The sequence below is a fragment of the Ostrea edulis genome, chromosome 7 (genome assembly GCF_947568905.1).
Source record: "Ostrea edulis chromosome 7, xbOstEdul1.1, whole genome shotgun sequence".
In the NCBI taxonomy this organism is placed as follows: domain Eukaryota; kingdom Metazoa; phylum Mollusca; class Bivalvia; order Ostreida; family Ostreidae; genus Ostrea; species Ostrea edulis.
Genome location: NC_079170.1, coordinates 45,353,984 through 45,375,673, shown reverse-complemented (window position 1 = coordinate 45,375,673; position 21,690 = coordinate 45,353,984). Strand labels below are relative to the sequence as shown.

The window sequence follows — 21,690 nt, the reverse complement described above, 5'->3', positions numbered from 1 at the left end:
CTTTCAAGGCCCTGCAACTTCGGGAGATCGCATCATCGTGTTATGTGCTTCTGGTACCACAGGAAATGACGTCACACTCATGATCCAAAGTCGTCAAGGGGAAACCGATATTTTGCACGTTTGTGAAGTCCAGATCTTTGTAGAGACATGACTAGAATTTTAGATGCAAACCATCTAAGTGTATATTAAGGAATTATTTATATATGCCATATAATTATATAGTAATATGTTGGCAGTGTAACCGTTGAGCGAGCGCAGGTATATACCTACACTTATATTTACATTTATATCATACCTCTGATATATCATACTTCTGTCAAAAATTTGAATTTTTAAAAATAAAGTACTGAAAAAAGCTATACAGTGCTTTGAAACCAATCTGCACAGTAACATGTGGTGGAAATAGAGGCAAACCTTTTCGTGAATTTTGCATTGCATTAGTGTCGATGCTGTTTTGGGGTGAATGTTGTAATGTATAGTATTTGTAGAAACGACAGATTAGTTTCCAAAATTGTTTTCAAGAAACCACATGATTGGATTTAAGAACAATCTGGTCTTCAATTTTCAAATAGTACGGAAATAAAATTTTCAAATTCATAATTTGTCACCCAATTTAATGCTTCGTAAGAAATCACCAATGCAAAAATTATTGCAAATCATTTGTTTTGAATTGAAAATTAGCTTAAGCTAAATGTTATATTTCTCTCGTCTATCTAACATACTCATTTAGCAAGTTTGTGTAAACCATTGATTATAGGTCCAAATCACACTAAGCTATTTCAAATACACTAGTTTAAGAACAGTATATTGCAACTTACTGGATAACTTGAAAGCATTTTCACTGAGCATAAAATAGTTATTGTGCCGTGTACATTTAATGACAATTCGTGGTATGAAAACTTATTTCGAAGAACTGATAATTTTTGACAATACAATATTTGAACAACCAGAAAAACTTTCTGGCACTTCCAAATTTGTCCTCTTCATATTGCACAGAGAAGATACAGTTCGGAAAGTCAATGTATATAGAACCCCACTCGCACACAGAAATTCAACACCATACACCATTGGGCGATTCCACCTTGCCCGCCAATTCTATCGCAAGTATTAATGCTTATTTTACCCGCATGTACGAATACATATTCACTGATCAAAGTTTTGCTTTTTGAAGATACAGCAAGCTTTACTAAGGCATCATATCAACATAAATGTTGGTTTTCCGAAAAATATCAAACATTTTCTAGATATCTATTTTTCGAGAGGCATCATGACGTCAGTGCAGGTGTCAATGACAGCAAACCTGACATTTCTATTTATCAAAATAATACTGGGAAATCAAATTATGTGCATGAATGCATTTTATATTCTTAATTTTCCCCGTCGATTTCCCTTTACCAAAATGCTATAAATGCCGAAAACAATGCATTACACTGATTTATAAATTCATCATATTTACAACGCTGAGGTGTAGTATACTTAAGTGTAGTTATGTGTGTTTTAAGGTCAATCAGTAGTTCCTGGGTTGATAGGCTTTGTTGCTGACATCCTTTTCTGTATATATATGATTTGATAATTAACAGAATAATGCTTATTTCTTTGGAACTAGTGATTCCAAAAATAAAAGTTTTTTTTATCTAATGTAATATTGATACCTTTTTGTATTACATAGCGTTATGATAGCTCTTAGAAGCTGATGTACCTTTGGACAAAGCAGATGAATAATTGTTTCGTTACTAATAAACGATGGTTTTGATTCTGAAACGAACTTTTATTGAAAAATATTCAATTTTGTCAAAGGATTCTCAAAAAAGTTATCAATGTCCCGTTTTCGATGCTGGAATTAGTGATCCTTACTTCGTATTTGTTGCTTTTTTATGTGAATCGTGGACTTTCTCTGATTTTCAAAGATTCTTGAAATGTGTATAATGGATTTAATGGGTCTCTTTGATTCAAAATGGAATTCGGAGTTGCATTGATAGAACTTTGAATATTGTACCAGTTACATTAAAAGTTGTGTCATTGAAAATATATGAACATGAAGAATGGGATGTGCTGCTGAAAACATGTCCTTAAGCAGAGGTTATTTGTAATTATGCTTTTACATCTTTTCAGTAATAATTTCTTTACGTAATGACCGATATTTTGAATTCAAAGATGGCGGCATGCAATTTCGTCAAATAGTAAGAATTTCTCCATATGTTACAAGTATGAAAGGTGAAGATAAAGAACAGTGATAAATCTCATAAATCCCATAAGCAATACAAAATAGATAGTTGGGCAAACACGGAACCCTGGATATATCAGAGTTGGGAGGAGGTGCCTAGGAGAAGTAAGCATCTCCTGTCGACCGGTCACACCCGCCGTGAGCCCTAAATCTTGATCAGGTAAACGGAGTTATCCGTAGTCGAAATTAGTCTGCTACGAACGGTCGAACAATAAAGTATTCGACCCACTGATAGGTTGTATTGGCAAACTAGATCGTTATAACGACCAGAGAATTTGCAAAATGCTGACTTAAAACGAGAATGTTGAAACCTCTGTACCATCAACTTCTTTGTCAGTAGCTTACCGCGATTTAAAAACTGGTCATACGCAGAACAAGCTCTTGCGTATCGAAACAGCCGAGAAATATAAAAACCATATGCAGTTGATAATGGAATATTGCTACATAGATATGGGAAGTTGATGATGGAGAAGCTGAAATCAACCCGTTTGTCATAAAGATGAGGTGTTAATTGCCGTTAATATTAACTTTCAATAAAATATCTAAGTGTGAAACAGAAGTGGACGACTCTGTGGTGTCTTTTATTTCGAGCTCGCAGGAATATATCAAATCAATATATGAATGAAAGTTATTATTGTTAATAGATAAAATGTCGTCAATATATGTCAAATTGAAGGCCACAGCAAGACATTTTTTCTTCTAACGTTTCTGAATAAATTCTGCTTCATATGAATATAAAAACAGGTCAGCTAACAAAGGGGCACAATTCCTGCCGGTGGGAATTCCAACAGACTGTTGGAAGATGCTATCACGAGACACCACGATGGTATTGTCAATGAGGAACTCTAGCATATTTTTATACCATTTTCAGAGTACTTGTGCGTGGAATCAGAGTGGTGTTTGACAAAGTAATTTTTTAGATGACTGATCACTAGATATGGATATTTCCGATTTCCATTTTTGTTGAAGAAGCAACTATATATGATGTCTAAAAGTCTAGTCATCGTGAGGAATGGTCGTGTAAAGTGTTGAAAAGTCATACGTTATGATGTTGTTAATCCGAGAAAACGTTTGCGATTTCAAGTTAACTAAAAGTTCTTAAGAATTTCATTGAATCCACATTTGATTTACACCACTTCTGGCATATGTAGTCGCACAGTACGTTGGAAGTTTCTCCTTCACAGCTGTTAATATTTTCGTGTGAAGCAATGATAGGGACTTGGTAAAGCACTTACTGGATCCAGCGATGTATATGTGATTGGAAGGATTTTTATGTAGTTTAGGTAGTCTCGACAAACAATAATCTACTGACCAAGGTTTCCTTTGTGTTTCAGTGTAGTCATCTGGGGCCTTGACATAGTAAGCGAACGGTACTGACTGCGAAGACTGATTTGAAGGGATGAAAGTGACGGCGTCTATAGTGAGAAGAAACTTGTCGTAATTGTATGTCACCCTTATTTCAACAAATGTTATCCAAAACGTGTACCATCATTAGAGCTCGCTATGCGCACTTGCAAAATAACTATGAATTAGTACAGTACGGTGCAATTATAAGTTGATGCATTGGTTCAGCGGTAAATATTTGTGAATTTATAAACATTGACTGATCACGACAAATAACGGCGGAAAAAACCCAGCACGATGCTTTTATTTTTCTATTAATTACGCTTTTTATAAAAATGTTGTGAAAAATAATAAAGAAATAAATAATATATGTATGGTTTCAGGAAAAAACCCACCATGTAGCTTTCAAGTTTGTTTTGATGATAAAAGAAAGTTTATACTATGCATGTATATAGATATGCACAAAAATGACGAACACAGATCAAGGCGAGTCAAGGATGTATAAAATGGCTTTGAAAGCAAAATCGTGCTAATTGTGTTGTAATATGAAGAACGTATGCTAACTACATGTATATAGGTCCCACTGACTTGTGACAACGTCCTAAACACAGGAACACCGCCACTGGTACATAATTTATTTTTAATGTTATGATTCTACTCATATTGATGGTACTAATCAATATCACCTTGGACTTTGGGGAGTCCCCATAGATGGATTTACCTATCGATGTACAGTTTCACGATGGTTTGTATAAAGATATAAATATTGAATAAGATTCAAACTGTCTACGATATCGTATCCCAAGACATGAATACAGTCGTGTGCGCTGTTTGATGCAGATAGTCTTTTGACACTGACATGAAAATCAACAGAAATGGTCTTGTGTGTTTATTCATGAATTTGATTCTCACGACGTGTAATTGCAATGTGCACGTTTATAAGAGGCAATTCAAACTCAAATCACATGATTCTCTGAGCACAAATTATAAAATACTATACACGGGAAATGGGAAAACGTTTTCCGAAACCATCCACCAATGTGCTAGATTTTGTAGTGGAGACCGCCGCTGTGTAGGCATTGAGGTGTGTCAGATTTCAGAGATCCTATACCGATGTAGAGCTTGCTGTGAGTGGATAAAGCTAGAGGAGGGGAGTGTGACAGACGGAAACGCATCACAATGTAAATATCTGGAGATGGTAGGTACATGACATAATTTCTATGAAACAAAAATTGAATGAAAAATTTCAAACATTATATTCAAGCAGACACGTGGGTACATTGCAGTTTTATAGCAGTGTATGACAGAGAAAAAATCAAATCGACATGTGGATATTTTTTCTGTTTAACAAAATTGTCAATGAATGAAATCAACATACCTTTAAAATATTTCTCAGTGTATCACTATATAATATATTCCATATATATCACATTGCATGTATTTTAAATACTCCATATTTTGTCTATATGAAAGGTGAAGATAACGAACAGTGATCAATCTCATAACTCCTATAGTCAATACAAAAATAGAGAGTTGGACAAACACGGACCCCTGGATATACCAGAGGTGGGGTCAGGTGCCTAGGAGGAGTAAGCATCCCCTATCGACCGGTCACATTCGCCGTGAGCCCTTATCTTGATCAGGTAAACTGAGGTATCCGTAGTCAAAATCAGTGTGCCAAGAACGTATGAAACACGTCAGACAGCATTTGACACAATGCGAGGTTGTATTGGCAAACTAGATCGTTATAACGACCATAGAATTTGCGAAATGCTTATTTTAAACGAGACTGTTGAAATCATTTTCATCCTTTGCTTAACAATCGGTATGAAACAAGTCAGGCAGCAGATGACCCAATGATAGGTAATATTGGCAAACTAGATTGTTATAACAACTATGGAATTTGCACAATGCTGATTTTAAACGAAACTGTTGAAACCCGTCCACCGTCAGCTTGTTTTTCGGTTGCCTGCCTCGATTTAAAATCTGACCATACGCAGAGTAAGCTCTTGCGAATCGAATCAGTTGAAAAATATACACACATATGCAATTTATCAAGTATATGCATTCATGAATTTATGGTGTTTGTATGCTAAACACTCAATCAAATGTATTAAACAGCCTACTCACTGTAGTGCGCTCACATCAAAATATGTCTACTGAATATCTTAGTTTAAATGGAGTCAGAGATCCAATGGAAACGATCTGAAGAAATGTGTTCAAAATGCAATGATGCAAGTAATTTCTACGACGGACTGTAAGAGCATTTTTCTAATTGTGTATCACTCATAAACGTATCTAGCATATAAAATTCTTTACAGCAATCATAATGGAATATTTGAAATTAACAATGTATATATTTTACTTTTAGGAGGATCACAGAAATAACGGTAGGATAAATTCATAAAACTCTGTACTGTAAGTATAAGTAACTCATATTATCTACAAACACATTCAGCGATATGTGGCGGAGATCGTCATCTAATTATCTACTTGGTTTTCTGTCCATGGCAGCTCTGTATATAGCAGTTTTACTATAGTTATTTCTACCCATTTGTCATAAATGCTAAAATATACATTATATTTTTGATCTTGGTTGTTTAGGTGGGCTGGGGTGTTCTTGTTTATCTTTGTTTAGTAATTTCTTTGTGTGTTTTTAAAATTTGTTTATGATATAATAATGTAACGTAAACGAGGGCACTAAATGAACAGCAAAGGCACGTGGCCGCACGATTTTTGTATTGTCGCAAAAGTCTAATTTTGGTTATTTTGATATGTAGGTAAATTTGCATTTAGCTTCTTTATTTGTATATAGTTTTGCTTAACACAACAGCTATTTTAGATGAAGGAAAATTGACGCCTGTGCTTTTCAATGTTTTGGAAGTTCACAAGTTGGCCTCCCGGGTCGTATCAAATACTTCCAAATAATCCATGTGTCATTTAAGAAATAAATTTCATTTTTGAAAATACATGACGGTGTGAATTGCGATGTTTCACGCCAGCATGCTTCATGAGGCGCAATACATTTTTAAAAATGAAATTAATTTCGTTTATGTGCCTTAGTTAATATGACTTGCCAAGTAGCCTTTGCTTGTTACTTGATAAAGGCAGTGAAAACATGACAGTAATGTGAATTGAAAAAATGTCACTTATTTTGAAAATGACGAAGTTATATAACAGAATAGCTAGTGGAGGTCAGAATGAGTCGAAAACAAAAATACAAGAACATATGTATCACATAGGTATGATTATGCAATCTGACCCCCTACAACACATAATGAAATATCGAAATAGAGCTGCCTGCAATCAAATAAGATGGGTTTTACAAAATAAAACAGGCACATGAAAGGGGCATTACAAAGGAGGATGTGGAGGGTGGATGGTGGGTATCAAATTGATTTTCTTTGTGTACACAAATACTTAAGCAGTCTTTGTACTTCAAGCAAACAAAGAGGAATGACCAAAGCGTCCTAACGGCGCACTGTGATTGGTCATCCATGTAATATGCTAAGTGTGGGGCCTTTAAACAAAACATTTCAACATATTCAGTTTGCCTGATCGGAAATTTCCACCCACGACAGCGTTGATAAGAAACATACTAATATAAAGCATTCCAAAAAGGAGGGCCTCAAACAGAAAAAAAACATTCCATACTTAACATCCATCAAACGTGAAATGAACAAATCTAACATGTTATACAAAACATATATTTACCATAATTTACCTATCCAAAATATACACATAGAACATACCCAATTAACACGTTACATAAAAGTCATTATCTACCATAATTACATATTGATTTGCATTCTATTTTCATTTGTTTAAATTCCGAAACGTTAACATAGATGTAATATATATTTATCAAGTAGTCTTGTAACCATATGCACATTGTTTACAATTGCAGCGCGTTCTAGAGATAATCGCTATCGTTACAATTCATAAAGATACCAAAGGCAGAAACATTGGACAAAGGCAAAAATGTTGAGCATATGTTAAAAGCAATGAATTGCATTGTATTCGAAAAACTAACTTTCGTGATAATGTTTATTCCACAGTTGCAGTAGATAAGCCGGCAAATATGTCGTCTGCGTTTAATTCTATCTACCATCGTGCATCCAATGCTGTGGATGACGTCACTAGATGTTCCAATGGCAGATCCACTGCACATACTGATCGTGAATTTAATCCATGGATACAAATAGACATGCTGAACATATTCGACATTGCTAAAGTTCTGATTTTCAACAGGCAGGATATGGGCGGTATATTTGGCTATTTTGAACATTTGATGAACTGATTTCTAACGTTATTAAAGCTGTATGGATTTACTGTAAAGCGGATAAATTAGTTTTTAAAGCTATTAACTTTCCCATAATCGTATGATTGAAAACATTTGCATGTAAAAAAAAACAAAACAAAAAAACAACAACAGTGAGAATATTATTCAAAAAGTAAATATAGCAGATAAGCAAAATTTTCCATAGTCTGTTAGGCGTCTACAAAGAGTCCCACGCGTGTCAGGGGAATCCCAACATAATGTATATAACTCAGACGCAACTGTCTAATTTTATGGCTGAAATAACGTAAAACAAGGAATTGCTAAGATATATTTTGATATTATGCCCCCTTCAAAGAAGAGGGGCATATTGCTTTGCACCTGTCGGTCGGTAGATCGCATGTTGTCCGCTCAATATCTTGAGAACCATGCACTTGATTGTAATGATATTCCATATGTTTGTTGGCTATAAGTAGAAGAGAACTGCTTATGTTTTTTAGGTCAAAAGGTTAAGGGTCAATCTATTCTGGACATAGGAAGACACTGTCCGCTCAATATTTTGATAACCCTTTGCTTAACATACATCAAACTTGGTACACTGGTACATCAAAAGGAGTAGATGACCGCTGTTGATTTTTAGGTCACATGGCCAAAGCTCAAGGGTGAAATTGGATATAGGAATATACTGACCACTGAATGTTTAGAGAACCCTTTGGTTGACAGAAATCAAACTTGGTACACTGGTATATCTTCAGAAGATGAGCCCTATTGATTTTGAGGTCACATGGTCAAATGTAAAGGGTCAAACTGGACATAGAAATATACTGTCCGCTCAATATCTTGAGAACCTTTTGCTTGACAGACATCAAACTTGGCACATTGGTACATCTTCAGGAGAAGATGACCACTAATGATTTTGAAATCACATGGTCAAAGGTCAAGGGTCAAACTGGATATATGGATATACTGGTCGGTTGATATCTTGAGAATCCTTTGCTACACAGAGAGTTCATTTACGTTTATCATGACAGTACTATAACTCTTTAAAACATTTGTTAGATGGATATTACTTCATCATACTATTTTACCTAATATCCACGTATTTCATTTAAGACAGGGACAGGAATCTATCATGATATCAATGTTGCTTATAGCAAAGATTTTAAACGTTCTAACTCGGTTATAATATACATTATGTATCAGAAAACGTGTGTCTGCTTAAAAATTCAATATTTACAAACGTTGCTTTTGAAAAGCATGTGTGTTTCTTGTTAAAATTGGCATGATGATCACATAAATAGCATTTTGATAGCAAACATATTATGACGTCATGGATACATGACAGGTGCAGATAACGAACCGTGATCAATCTCATAACTCATATAAGCAATACAAAATACAGACTTGGGCAAATATTAACTCCCTCTGTACTGGATTTTATTTTTCAGAGAACGGTGAATTAATTTGTTTACTCAGCAGAAATTTATTTCAAAAATTGATAAATGATCCTCGTGATAAACTAAATAAAAACGTAATAACTGCAGGCTAGTTTTTTTTTTTTTTTTTTTTTTTTTGTTGTTGAAGAGGATGTGTCAAAAATTGATTTAATTATGAGACAATGGGTCAAGATCATAATGGACCAGTACTACACTAAAAATTCTGAGTATTCCCTAGCACGTACCTTAGAATGCTCTGAAACAAAAAAATATGCTAATGAATTTGAAAGAAAAACATGACATGTTTAGTGAATTTTTAGACAGGTGTTAATTTTTTTTCCCTTGAAAATAAGGAAATTTCATTGATTTATTCGAACATTCCGAATAAGATTGCATAGAGGAAGAATAGGGTTGGGGTGACGGTGGTTATTTCTGTAAGTGGATGGAAAGGTGAAGATAAAAAAACATTTATCAATCTCATAACTGCTATAAAGAACACAAAATTAAGAGAAAGGGCAACGCCCGTTGGACATACCTGAGGTGGGATTAGGTACCTAGAAGGAATAAGCACCCCAGTCGACCGGACAAATTTATCGATCGAATAAATGGAGTAATCTGTCCTCAAAATCAGGGTGTGAAGAATGGCCCCAAATGCTATCAAACTTTTTCAATAGAAATGGAACTCGGAAACAATCATATCTTGCAAGGTGGCTGGTTTAGGACAGGTGGAAGAATTTGTTTTCAAACTTCGTTCCCACGAAATAAAATTCGTTTCCACAAAATAAAATAATAATAATTGTATAATAGACATTCAATAGAGGAAATACCAGCATAGGCGTTACTGACCTTGACAACATTTTTTGCTATAAATAATTGAGTATCTATGGGAAGTACAGATCGTTTCAATATCAATAGTTTGCCTTTTTATCCAATAGATAAAATACCTCCGTGTTTGACTAACTCATTATTGGTTTTTTTTATTTCGTATAGGAGTTCTGAGATTGATCATTATTGGTTATCTTTACCTTTTATCACAAAGATAACTACCATGTGCAAAGTTAAATTTAATAAAGCTTTTTGAAAAAAAAAATCCTATGACATCACACGGGGATCGCTCTACCTTGAAATTAAATCACAATGCTTGTCTTACTTGCATTAATAATTGTACAGGGGGGGGGGGTCTAAAGTGGAACCTTTGATTTTTTTTATATCTTGTTAGCTATTTTAATTCTATGCAATGGAAATTTACACAAGCTATATTGCAGCATACATTTGATGTTTTACTTCAATTAATATTTTGTATTGCTTATAGGAGTTATGAGATTGATCACTGTTCGTTATCTTCACCTTACTTCCTAGCACCAAATGCACTTTGAACAACTTTAATGCAGATTTACAATTTTAAAAAAGTAAACCTTATTCCTATCCTTACAAAAATATTGTGAACAAGACCAGGGGACTATTAATTCATAAATATTTTTTTCTGAAATTGGAAACTTATATCATCAAATGAATACGTCACAAATGCCATGCTATATGTTTCGATAAATCACCATCATTACAGTTTGAATTTATTTATCATCTAACATTTATACCATGTCCCATTAAACTTAACATCACAATTAAGATTTCAATATATGTTTCAATTTGGATTTAAAGTGTATTGAAAGTCAATAATTGCATTGCACAAATCTGATGCGCAAAATGACATTTACTTTATCCAGGTGAAAGGCTGCACGATCTACTGATAAGCGTTGGGGAAAATGGAGTCGAAAAACCTTGCGGTTTCTTCCAAGGACCTGCGGCTACAGGAGACCGCTTACTAATTTTTTGTAGTTCCGGTAGTAGAGGAAGATATGTCAGACTGACGATCCAAAGTATCCAAGGGGAACGTGATTTCTTAAACGTTTGTGAAATTCAAGTATTCTTGGAGTGATATTTTAATTCGTTTGAAACGAGCTATTATCACATTATATTAGTGTCTTTGTTGAATTAGTCAATATATTAAAAGTTTATTTCATAAGTTCACTTAAGGTAACTCCACCCTCATGGTTCGTAATAGGATTGTGCAAACCTCTTTGATAAATTTTGTGCATTATAGAAACATATCTTTAAAAAGGTGGCAACACATATGCTTTCTTTTGATTATTGATTAAATCAAAATTATATTAAGTGAAAATTGATACATGTTTTCTATATTGAACCCTTAATTGTGCTACGTGTGTGACGTCACTTGAAGGTGAAGTTGCATTTATAGATTTCCCCTATCTGTATTGCTACGTGCATGTATATAATTGATTCAATATGTAATGTTTTTGGAATAAAACTTAACCATAAATCATGAATTGTTAGTTTAATTCATAAAGTTACGGATCAAAAAGTAGCGAAGTCATAATAACAGGTATAACATAAATAATTGTGTATTCGGGTTCATGGACAGTCAATCAAATCACGGTGGCGAATTCTTGAACGTTCCTTTCGAGAATATTTCACTCATATGGAGATGTCACCACTGCCGGTGAAGGGCTGCAAAATTTAGACCTATGCTTGGCGCTTATGGTCTTTGAGCAGGGATCTTTATCGTGCCACACCTGCTGTGACATGGGACCTCAAAATTCAAACGAGTAAGTAACACCTTTTTCAGTAATGAAATGTCACATAACATTTGAAGAATTTTCTCAGGAACAAGTCTGCACTAAAATGGTAGTTCTACGCGCGATGGATGCAGAAAAGAATGACACATGTTGGTGTTTTTGTGTCTAAAACTTTCCGACCGCCAACAATCTGACAGTGTTCTCTGTTTCTATCGTACGTAGAACTACGAGTACCAATTTAGTACAGATTTGTTCATGAGAAAATTGCATCGTGCTTGTTAAATATTTGCTATGAAAACATCTTAATACACTAACACTTTGTGTTATATTTGTTACATGTTTCAAAAAGTACACCATTTCCTCAACCGACACAAGCAAAAACAATTTAGCGGTGTTTTTTTTTAAAAACTTTTAAGTCGTGAAAAATGTGGTGTGCAGCATCGCTTTACTTCACGTTGGTTGAATTTGAAGAATTTCGTTAGATCGGTCAACGTCATCAAATCAATATATAGAGTGCACAACGTGACATGATTCATTTTATTCTTAAATCTTAAAATTGAGACGGTTGGCTTTCTTCTTGCCTTTCACCTGTTATAATACGGGGGGAAATGCTACATGGATTCAGCATGCATAATTGATGCCTTGTTTAATCTTTATGTTGTAATTTAATCATAATGAATGATATTTTGGTACATGTACCTAAATATTGTTTTATACATTTGTTTACATTTAGACAATATAATTTCTTAATGCTAACAAAAGAAAGAAGATAAATAAGTTAAAATATCTGAACAATACTTCAATGATATACCATATGTGACTTCGCATTGAAAATTAAACCAAATCAAATTTGAATTTCTAAAGGAAGTGTTGCACATGCGTAATAGACAAAGATAAAAATACCACGATATGGGACGCACGATACAGTAGTAAGCTAGTATACCTTTCACATTCATCTTTTTACAATTCTTACTGTTGTGTACTATATCCCTTCAGTTTTATTGTCAGCAAAGGAAAGTAAGGAAGGAATAACCGATATTAGCAATACGGCAGTGACATTTCAATTTTTAGTACCGGTGTATGGTACTGCAGAGCATATATCAATGTCATTATAGCATTATATAAAACTCATCAGTTTAAAATTCACAATTATCATTTCACCTGTAACCAAGAAAAATATAACTGTAAATTCGGTAATGATATTTAAAACAATTTAATCTGGGAAATATGTAATAGCACTGACAATTCCTTCTATCAAAAGCAATACTAAGTCTTATTTTATATTTAAACTTTATCCACTTGAAGTCATCTTAATATGTCACAGGGTGACTAATCACATGTATCTTCATTGTATTTACAGCATCACTATCGATTGATATCAAATTTCACTTAATTTCATAGATTTTCACTTATAAGTTGTTAGAGAATTCCAACATGAATTATTGATGTATTTATTCATTTGATCATGATATTGTCATTTCACTCATAATATGGTGAACGGGTCATGTCCGAAATGGCATGTGATATTTGGTGTGAATTTGTTTGCTGTTTCATCTGGTGATAGTTAGTTGTAGTGTTGGGAGAGAGATTAAATAGATTTTTCTCGTACGCACGTCCAGTACATGCATGCCTGATGAAAACTTCTGCAAATACTAATTCTCATCACTCGTATCCCGAAATATGGCTTATCTTTATCTAGGTACTCGAAAAATAGTACGAACAAGCCTACAATAGTTCTACTTGTGAATGTAAAACCACATTAAAACTCTGAGGAGAGTACATTCCTAGCCCTAGGGCGGTGTGCAATCTTCATTAAACATACAAAGCATTGAATTAAAACTAAACGGCGACAAAGAGTAGTAAACAGAAGCCCCTACAACAGCGAAATGATGAAATTACGGATGCTTTCTCGTTACAATTCAGACCCATCAAACGATAAGTGGCATGTGCTTGTAAATTGTTTAAAGCATGTGGGTCAATGAGAGACTTAAACATCGTTCTTGCTTACACTTGAAACATCCACCACTACAACATTGGATAACTTTAAGAACAGTGGATTGTATTTTCAGTTGCGCAGTAAAAATATTTTATTCCTTTATTGGAATTAATTAAAAAAGGGTCTTATCTCCAGTAGAATAAAAAACTTTTAAAAACAAAACTATGAAAATTTGTTTCAATTCGCAAGCGTAACAGTATAGAAAATTTGTATGATGAAAGGTAAATATAACGTTCAGTGATCAATCTCATAAATTCGACAAGGAATGCAATATCAAAAGTTTAGCAAACATGGACTCCTGGACACACTAGAGGTGGGATCAGATGCCTATGAAGAGTAAGCATCCCCTGTCGACCGTTCACACCCGTCTTGAGCCCTATGTCTTCATAAGGTAAACGGAGTAATTCGTAGTTAAAGTAAGTGCACCAAGAACGTCCTAACATATACATGACATTGGATAACATGACATAAAGAACTAAAGTTTAGCTACTCCTCTGGAGGTCATTTCAGTTGTCTTCACTCTTTTCTTTTTTAAGGTTGTTGGGTGGTTCCCGTCCAGAATTTCTTTACTCATATTGATCCACAAATAGCACGGAGTGATCCGTAGTCAATATCAATATGCAATACCGGATTATATTAATTTTCTGATCATTTACAGGATTGGTATATCATCTGTTGACTTTTGTAGATGTAAATACACATTTTGTATCAGAAAAATATTCATTCTTACAAAACTATTAAGCTGATCACAAATGAAGTAACTAACCTGTCAATATCTCTAATAACAATTTGACAGTGTATTCTTGATCGCATTCTATTTGCAAGCCTTTGCTCTATTTTATTCATGAAGATGGTACATGTATATATTGCTTTAAAATTCGTTATAAAGGGTTTGAAATTAGTTTTACATTTGAACCTAATTACGTGCTTTATTAAAACGGATTTAGCATGAATTATGTAAATATTTTGTAAACATTATGCAATAAACTACCTCCGTACATATTTCCGTTTCCTGTATGTGACAGCACTTACACTTTAGCTTATCCTTTGTCATTGTAAAAAATGATAGCACAACCCACGGTATTATCCAATAGAACACAGATTTCCATTTTTATTTCCTTGTTCAGACACGTTCCATCACAGTAAACTCATAATAAACTTCCCTACAACACGCACTTTCCGCGAAGTTACAATGCATGTATGGTTGTCATACTTGATTTTTCCCCCGATAAATAAACAGCTGTTACATGCCAGTATTTTTAAAAATCTAACTAGCATTTATCAAATAAGTAATACTTTCAAAAAATATGCCACGGAGATTATGTTTAAGTAAAACAACCCATTTAATATTTATATGAGGTATATTGAGATATTGAATCTAAAGAATAAAATAGCGAAAATAACAAACAGTGATCAATCTCATAGTTCCTATAAATGATACAAAATTAAAAGAAGGTAGACACAGACCCATGGACATTAAGAAGTGAGATCAAGTGTCTAGGAGGAGAGAACATCCTCTGTTGACCAGTCACAATCACCGTAAGCTCTATATCTTGATAAGATAAACCGAGTAATCTGTAGTCAAATTCAGTATACATGTAAAGGAAGGTCCAACAGTTGGTACGTAACATGTCAGACAGCATTCGATCCAGTCATGGCTTGTGGTTGCAAATTAGATCATTATAGCAACAGTAGAATTCGCGAATTTAAACGAGACTGTTGAAACCCCGGTGACAATTGGGAAATTGACAATGGAGAAGCTGAAGCCTTCCATCTCGGTTGTCATGATATTGTGTTGTTAGTTTTCCATTGCTATCTATTGTGAATAAAATAGCAACATTTGAGGCAGATATGAAAGAATGTGTGGTGTCTTTATTAAGAATTCACTGGAATATATAAAATCGACATATGAATAAAATTGAGTATTTGTAATAGATGAAACGTCGTTTATATACCTAAATGTCGAGATGAAGACTAAAGCAAAATATATTTTCTTCTTATGAGGGATCAAAGTGTGATATAGGCAATTAGACACACAAATTGTAGTTACTGATAGACAGTGTGTGTATATTAGAATACTTTACATTTCTAGGCCGTTCTTTACATGCTAATTTAATCTATAGATTACACCGTTTAACTGATCGAGCTTACGGTGAATTTATCCTACATCTAAAACATAGGCTACATGATAGAAACTACTAGGCCTGTAGTATTTATATATAGAGTTCTTCATCTTGCCATGCTTTGCTTTTATTCAATACAGATATACACCGAATATTGAACATTTCATCCACTATTCTGATAATTACATTTAATCGGAAATTAACCATAACCAAATCTGGAAATCCCTTTTAAGCCACGCCATCTGTCATAAATTTCGATGAAACGTCTACTTTGATTTCATTGGATTTTGTGACAAATTGCGATTCATGCAGAATTATGTATAACAAGACTTGAGATAAGCTGTTCATAATTGAGTATCTATCATTGAGATGAATAACGGATGTATTCAAACGTTAGCAATATGGTCATTGTTGCTTGTGGTAAGTAGGCAAATATCCGGAGAAAAGAAATGCCTGGAAGAACAACCAACCTGTGTCTGTACCTATAACAGAGTAGACTGTAGTGACAGACAAATAGATGCAATTCCTTTATCGTTTCCCAATACAACCAAACAAATGTAAGTTATGCTAATCTACCTTATTATTTAATTAATTTATTTGGATTTTTTATGGAATAAACAATGGTGAAAAGAAACATCAAATTATAACGTCATTCACTTGCTTATTGTTGCATAATGAATTACATTGATATTGTTTGCTTCATGAATACTTATTTACATGTTTTTACAGATATCTTAATGGCAACAACATAACCGTTGTAAAACAGGGGGCCTTCCACGGACTCGCAACCTTGACCTCTATGTATGCCTTCATTACACAGTCAAAGTTGTTCTTAAAACTTTACATATATAGTTAAAAGATTTTCCAAAGATATACTTCGTGTTAATTAATCAAACAGAATCAATATTTCATTTAACATTTGCTTCCTTGTTTTCTTTCTTCTTAAAGAATCATAGTGATTCTAATTTGATCCGCTATCAACATGTCATCGGCATGTGCATTATGTACAAGCGAATTAATGGTTCATGTCTTAAATGAATAATTTGTAAGATTATGTCTAGTATCGTTTTTGTAGCAATCTGTTCAAGAACAAAATATCATACATCGAGTCAAATGCCTTTTATAACCTTTCCTTCTTGGAGGACATGTAAGTTTTCAATAAGTTGTCTTTCTCACAAGTTCTCATTTCACCCAAATTGTCACTTAAAGTTCACGTTTTTTTTTCTCTGTACGTTATATTCCAATGGTTCTATGTACATTTGATTATCCATGTTTTCAGAGTTTTGAAAAACAACAGTTTACAAGAAATACTTCCTAAAACATTCCATGCTTTAAAAACCTTATCTGATATGTAAGTATACATGAATTTCTAATTGTAACGCAGTGCACACATAGGTATGAATCATAAGAGCAAGGGCACGATATTTGAATAATTATAGCAAGTGTTTATTATTCTAAATAAATGGGAAATCGCTATAGTCTTTTAATGAACAATTGGCGGAACCACACTCTTTACGGATATGATTGTGTTTCCTGGTAGGGGAACTAAACAATCGATGACAATTGAGTGATGTTGATGTAGTAAATCACGAATGAATTCTTTATTTGGTCAAATACACGTTGTTTATCACTTTATTTTTATTTACACAGATATCTACAAAACAATAAAATTTCAGTTATCAATACAGAAGCATTTGTTGCCCTACCAAAACTACGATCAATGTAAGCATTCTGTTCCCTGAATCTTTACTTATTTCATTACCGAAGCGATTCATTCTAGAAATTTCTAATTCAACGATTTTCCCATAATACTGGCTACTTTCAGATATCTTGACGGAAACAATATCCATTGTACTTGTGCTGTGGAGTGGTTTGTTCAATACCTCACTAAAAACCCCATGATATCCCAGAGGTCAACCATAACATGTGCTTACCCTCCGGATTTAGCGGGAAAAGATATTACTCACCTAAACCGCGAAAGTCGTCAATGTGGTATGGTTACATTCAATACTTTGTAGTAAGAACATGGATATTAATGACAGCTGATGGGTGCTAGTTCATAGATCTGTACATGTAAATACAATATCAATGTGTTTATCACCAGGTTAAGATTAATCTAAATCCACGTGACTGGTTTTATTTTTGCTGTATCACTCCAAGGTCTTTATATTCGCATTCATATACAATTTATTTACCGTAACACGTTCACACAGATTTACTGATATATTAGAAGTAATTTAGCATTCCCCTCCATATAGTTGTCACTGTATATGTGCAGTTCAACTCCATTCTATTAGAACATGTACTCAAGTCAAGCAAGAAATGCCGTATCGTATAAAACAAACGTACACGTATGTGTGCTTCATTTCTTTATTGAAGTAATTCACTTGGCTGACAATCAACTTATGCATGTAATTGTTTTTAACAGATTTAAAGCCCAGTACTGTTCTCCGGAAAGAGGTCGACTTTACATTAACCCCCTCGTTTTACGGTAAAATATATTGTTCATAATACAAGTCTATAATGACAGGTGAAGATAACGAACAGTGATCAATCTCATAATTCCTACATATACAATAGATATGAATTGCTGATGGAAAAGAATAACTTTTTCGAGATAGTGCACAGAAGTCATTTCAAGATTCATATATAATAAGGGCTCTATTTCTCCATAAAAATTAATAGACGCGATTCGATGGTAAATGCATGTACATGTAAATATGCAAGAATTTCAAAACAAATACATTCATGGTCATTTCCAACTTGACCGAAATGGTCCGAGTTCAGAGTCTACATGACATCCTTAAGATGTTTTCCCGCATTATTTAATATTCTGACATTTAAAACATCACTCACGTTTTTTCTGTACGAAACATCGAGCGTCAATTGGACAAACTTTATATAGATATTCAAAGATTTGTTTCTAGTACATCAAAATAACAAAAATGAAACAAATCACAATTCCTTGAATCAAATACGTGGATTCTTACTCTTCCTAGGCACCTGATCCCACCTCTGGTGTGTCCATGGGTCCGTGTTTGCCCAACTATCTATTTTGTATTGCTTATAGGAGTTATGAGATTGATCACTGTTCGTTATCTTCACCTTGCATGGATTAGTTATATTTGCTCCCTTTACTACAGAATGCGATGGTAACTTCTCAGATCATTTCTGAATTTGTCTTTCAGTCGTTGTAGGACTAGTGTCGGGGATAATCATATCAACAGTGTCTATCCTCCTTCTACGGAAAAGGTAATATCAATGACAATAACATTACAATATTCATACTAACTGCGAATATTCAAACAAAAATGAGACAGACGACAGGAAATTACTAGAGTAAACGGTCATCAACTAAAGCTATACTTATGAACATTTCTTGTAGAAAATGTCAAACTAACAACCCCAATGAACGCCCTGCTGCAGCCGCCCGACAGAGCGTAAATGCATCAAATGTATTTGCAATAGGTGATCAAATGGTTTTGACCTCCTCCGTGAGAGGACTGATGGAATCGTCAATAGACAATGTTGCATATCATAGCAGTGCCTCCACATTGTACGAACCGATGTGGTCACCTAACGGATACAGCAATATGAATCGCATTCTGCAGAAATCGAACAGCAATTATCAAGACGTGGCAAATACTTGTACAGGTATCCTTATATATGCTATTTATAATCAGAGATTGTGTTAATAATTCGCAAGTATTACTAATAAATGGAATATGAGAGAAAGAAAGATCATGGTGGTGATGATAATTGTTAATGTTGTATTCTTGTTTGTTATAGATGGCAGTAAGAAATCAGACCAGTGACGATTTTATAGACGACCAACGGTTTCATTCCAAAGAAAATGTGGAAGAAACGAATGCAGGCTTCTTTTTAATTATTATAGGGAATTCATATCACATACAAACTTATCATAAAGAAATCATATGACATAATAAATAAGGTCCATGAAAAAAATATCCATTAGATGTTACAGAATATACATTTGCCGTAGCAAATCAAAATATCATGATAGTGATATAATAATTATGATGAAGTCAAAATATATGCTTTTTATATTGAGCGTATTATCTACATGCATACATCTATATATTGTTAATATTACAGATTTTTCATCACATTATCTAATTGTATGGTACATGTACACAGTAATGTTAAGACTTATCTCTTCATGTTTTTGAATTAATACAGTTGTACTGTTTCAATGTATTTTATAAAAAATAAAAATAATCACATATTCATATCAAGCATAACCCATGTTGTTTGATTGATCAATTGCATGCTGTTTAATGTCCCACTTGAGAATATTTACCTTATATGGATACGTCACCATTGCCAGTGAAGGTTCAGCTGATGGAGAATGACATCGGAAAGGCCTGACGTCAATATCTAGAAACAAGTAATTCGTTTTACTTCGAATATACATCTTGTACTAATTATCAATCTGAAGTTTAAAATGAGTACATGACACTGAGCCTTGCTCCTTGGTTCGACCAGAGTGGGTGACGTTTCAACTGAAAGACTACTGACCGTTTTTAGGGAAGCTAGATTTTTAAAAACAAGATGGAGACAAGGATAAGTTAAACGTCCGGCTGGCTTTGGTTTCTGATCAAAGGTGCAGTTGTAAATATATTCTATTTATAAAAATGTGTTATCTCTACGACTCAAAGTCTTGCAAATGTGGTCCTAACGTAACAATTTCGAGATATAAATCAAATGATTTATAGATTAAAATTTGAAAAGTTACTTTTAATCAATAAATGAGAACAAACCAAAAACCAAACCATTTGTTTCAAAATACACGTTTTCGAGATACGTCCGGGTTATTTTTCTTTAGAGAATTCTCATACACAGTAAGGCGCGAAACAATTTGTTTACACGCAGAAGTGGAATAAATATAGTTTTAGGGAGTACCTAAATACATGAAATTCTTATTTAATCACAATATTTCGTTGCTCCAACGTATCCTAAATATGTATCTAGGATATATATGGTCAAATGCTCTTTGACGTGTTTCATACCGATCGCTAGGCCGTTCCTGGCACACTGATTTGACTACAGATGACTCCGTTTACCTACTCGAAATGTAGGACTCACGTACGGACGGTGTGACAGGTCAACAGGGGATGCTTACTCTTCCTAGGCACCTGATCCCACTTCTGGTGTGTCCAGGGGTCCGTGTTTGCCCAACTATCTATGTTGTATTGCTTGTAGGAGTTATGAGATTGATCACTGTTCGTTACCTTCACCTTTCGTTCAGGGATTCGTGTTTCCTTAACTCTCTATTTAGTATTTTTAAATGAAAGGTGAAAATAACGAACAGTGATCAATCTCACAACTCTTATATGTAATTCTTAAGGTAAATCCATACTCGTAGTTTTATCTGATACAAATTTTAAAAGTGTATTTATTTCTATTCATTAGAGTTAAAACTAACAAATTATTCAATAAAATACATAGGCCATCATACCTTTTAGGATGCGAGACGTGCATAATCAAAATCATATATCACCGTCAGAAAATTGCAATTTTCCTTAAACAGCATTATCTAAATTTCATACAAATTGGTTATGACGATATGATAGCATTAATAACAATTTCATGAAACTGTATCTTCACAGAAATATACAAAGTGTCAGTAAAAATAAAGGAAATTAATCACATAATAGACTTGATATAAAAATC

General features: G+C 33.9%; 3 protein-coding genes across 3 annotated transcripts in view; all 3 read left to right on the top strand.

The window, feature by feature from the left end:
* The window catches only part of LOC125656489 (uncharacterized), a 13,423-nt gene extending 13,272 nt beyond the window's left edge, over positions 1–151 (top strand). The window contains exon 4 of the mRNA XM_048887091.2: positions 1–151. This exon is cut by the window's left edge and continues 34 nt beyond it. Within this exon, the coding sequence (XP_048743048.2) occupies positions 1–151 (151 nt within the window).
* A 7,498-nt stretch (positions 152–7,649) lies between these two features.
* Positions 7,650–11,219, top strand: LOC125656490 (fucolectin-4-like). Its single transcript, XM_056145716.1, has 2 exons — positions 7,650–7,833; positions 11,008–11,219. The coding sequence occupies exons 1-2, from the start codon at positions 7,650–7,652 to the stop codon at positions 11,217–11,219; spliced, it is 396 nt and encodes a 131-aa protein (XP_056001691.1).
* Positions 11,220–16,301: 5,082 nt separating this feature from the next.
* LOC125656092 (slit homolog 2 protein-like) lies at positions 16,302–20,258 on the top strand. Its single transcript, XM_048886678.2, has 10 exons — positions 16,302–16,553; positions 16,726–16,797; positions 17,072–17,143; positions 17,276–17,347; positions 17,647–17,718; positions 17,822–17,988; positions 18,425–18,487; positions 19,185–19,248; positions 19,382–19,650; positions 19,786–20,258. Exons 1-10 carry the CDS (start codon positions 16,366–16,368, stop codon positions 19,809–19,811), a joined length of 1,065 nt encoding a protein of 354 aa, XP_048742635.2. The 5' UTR covers positions 16,302–16,365; the 3' UTR covers positions 19,812–20,258.
* Positions 20,259–21,690: the final 1,432 nt, after the last annotated feature.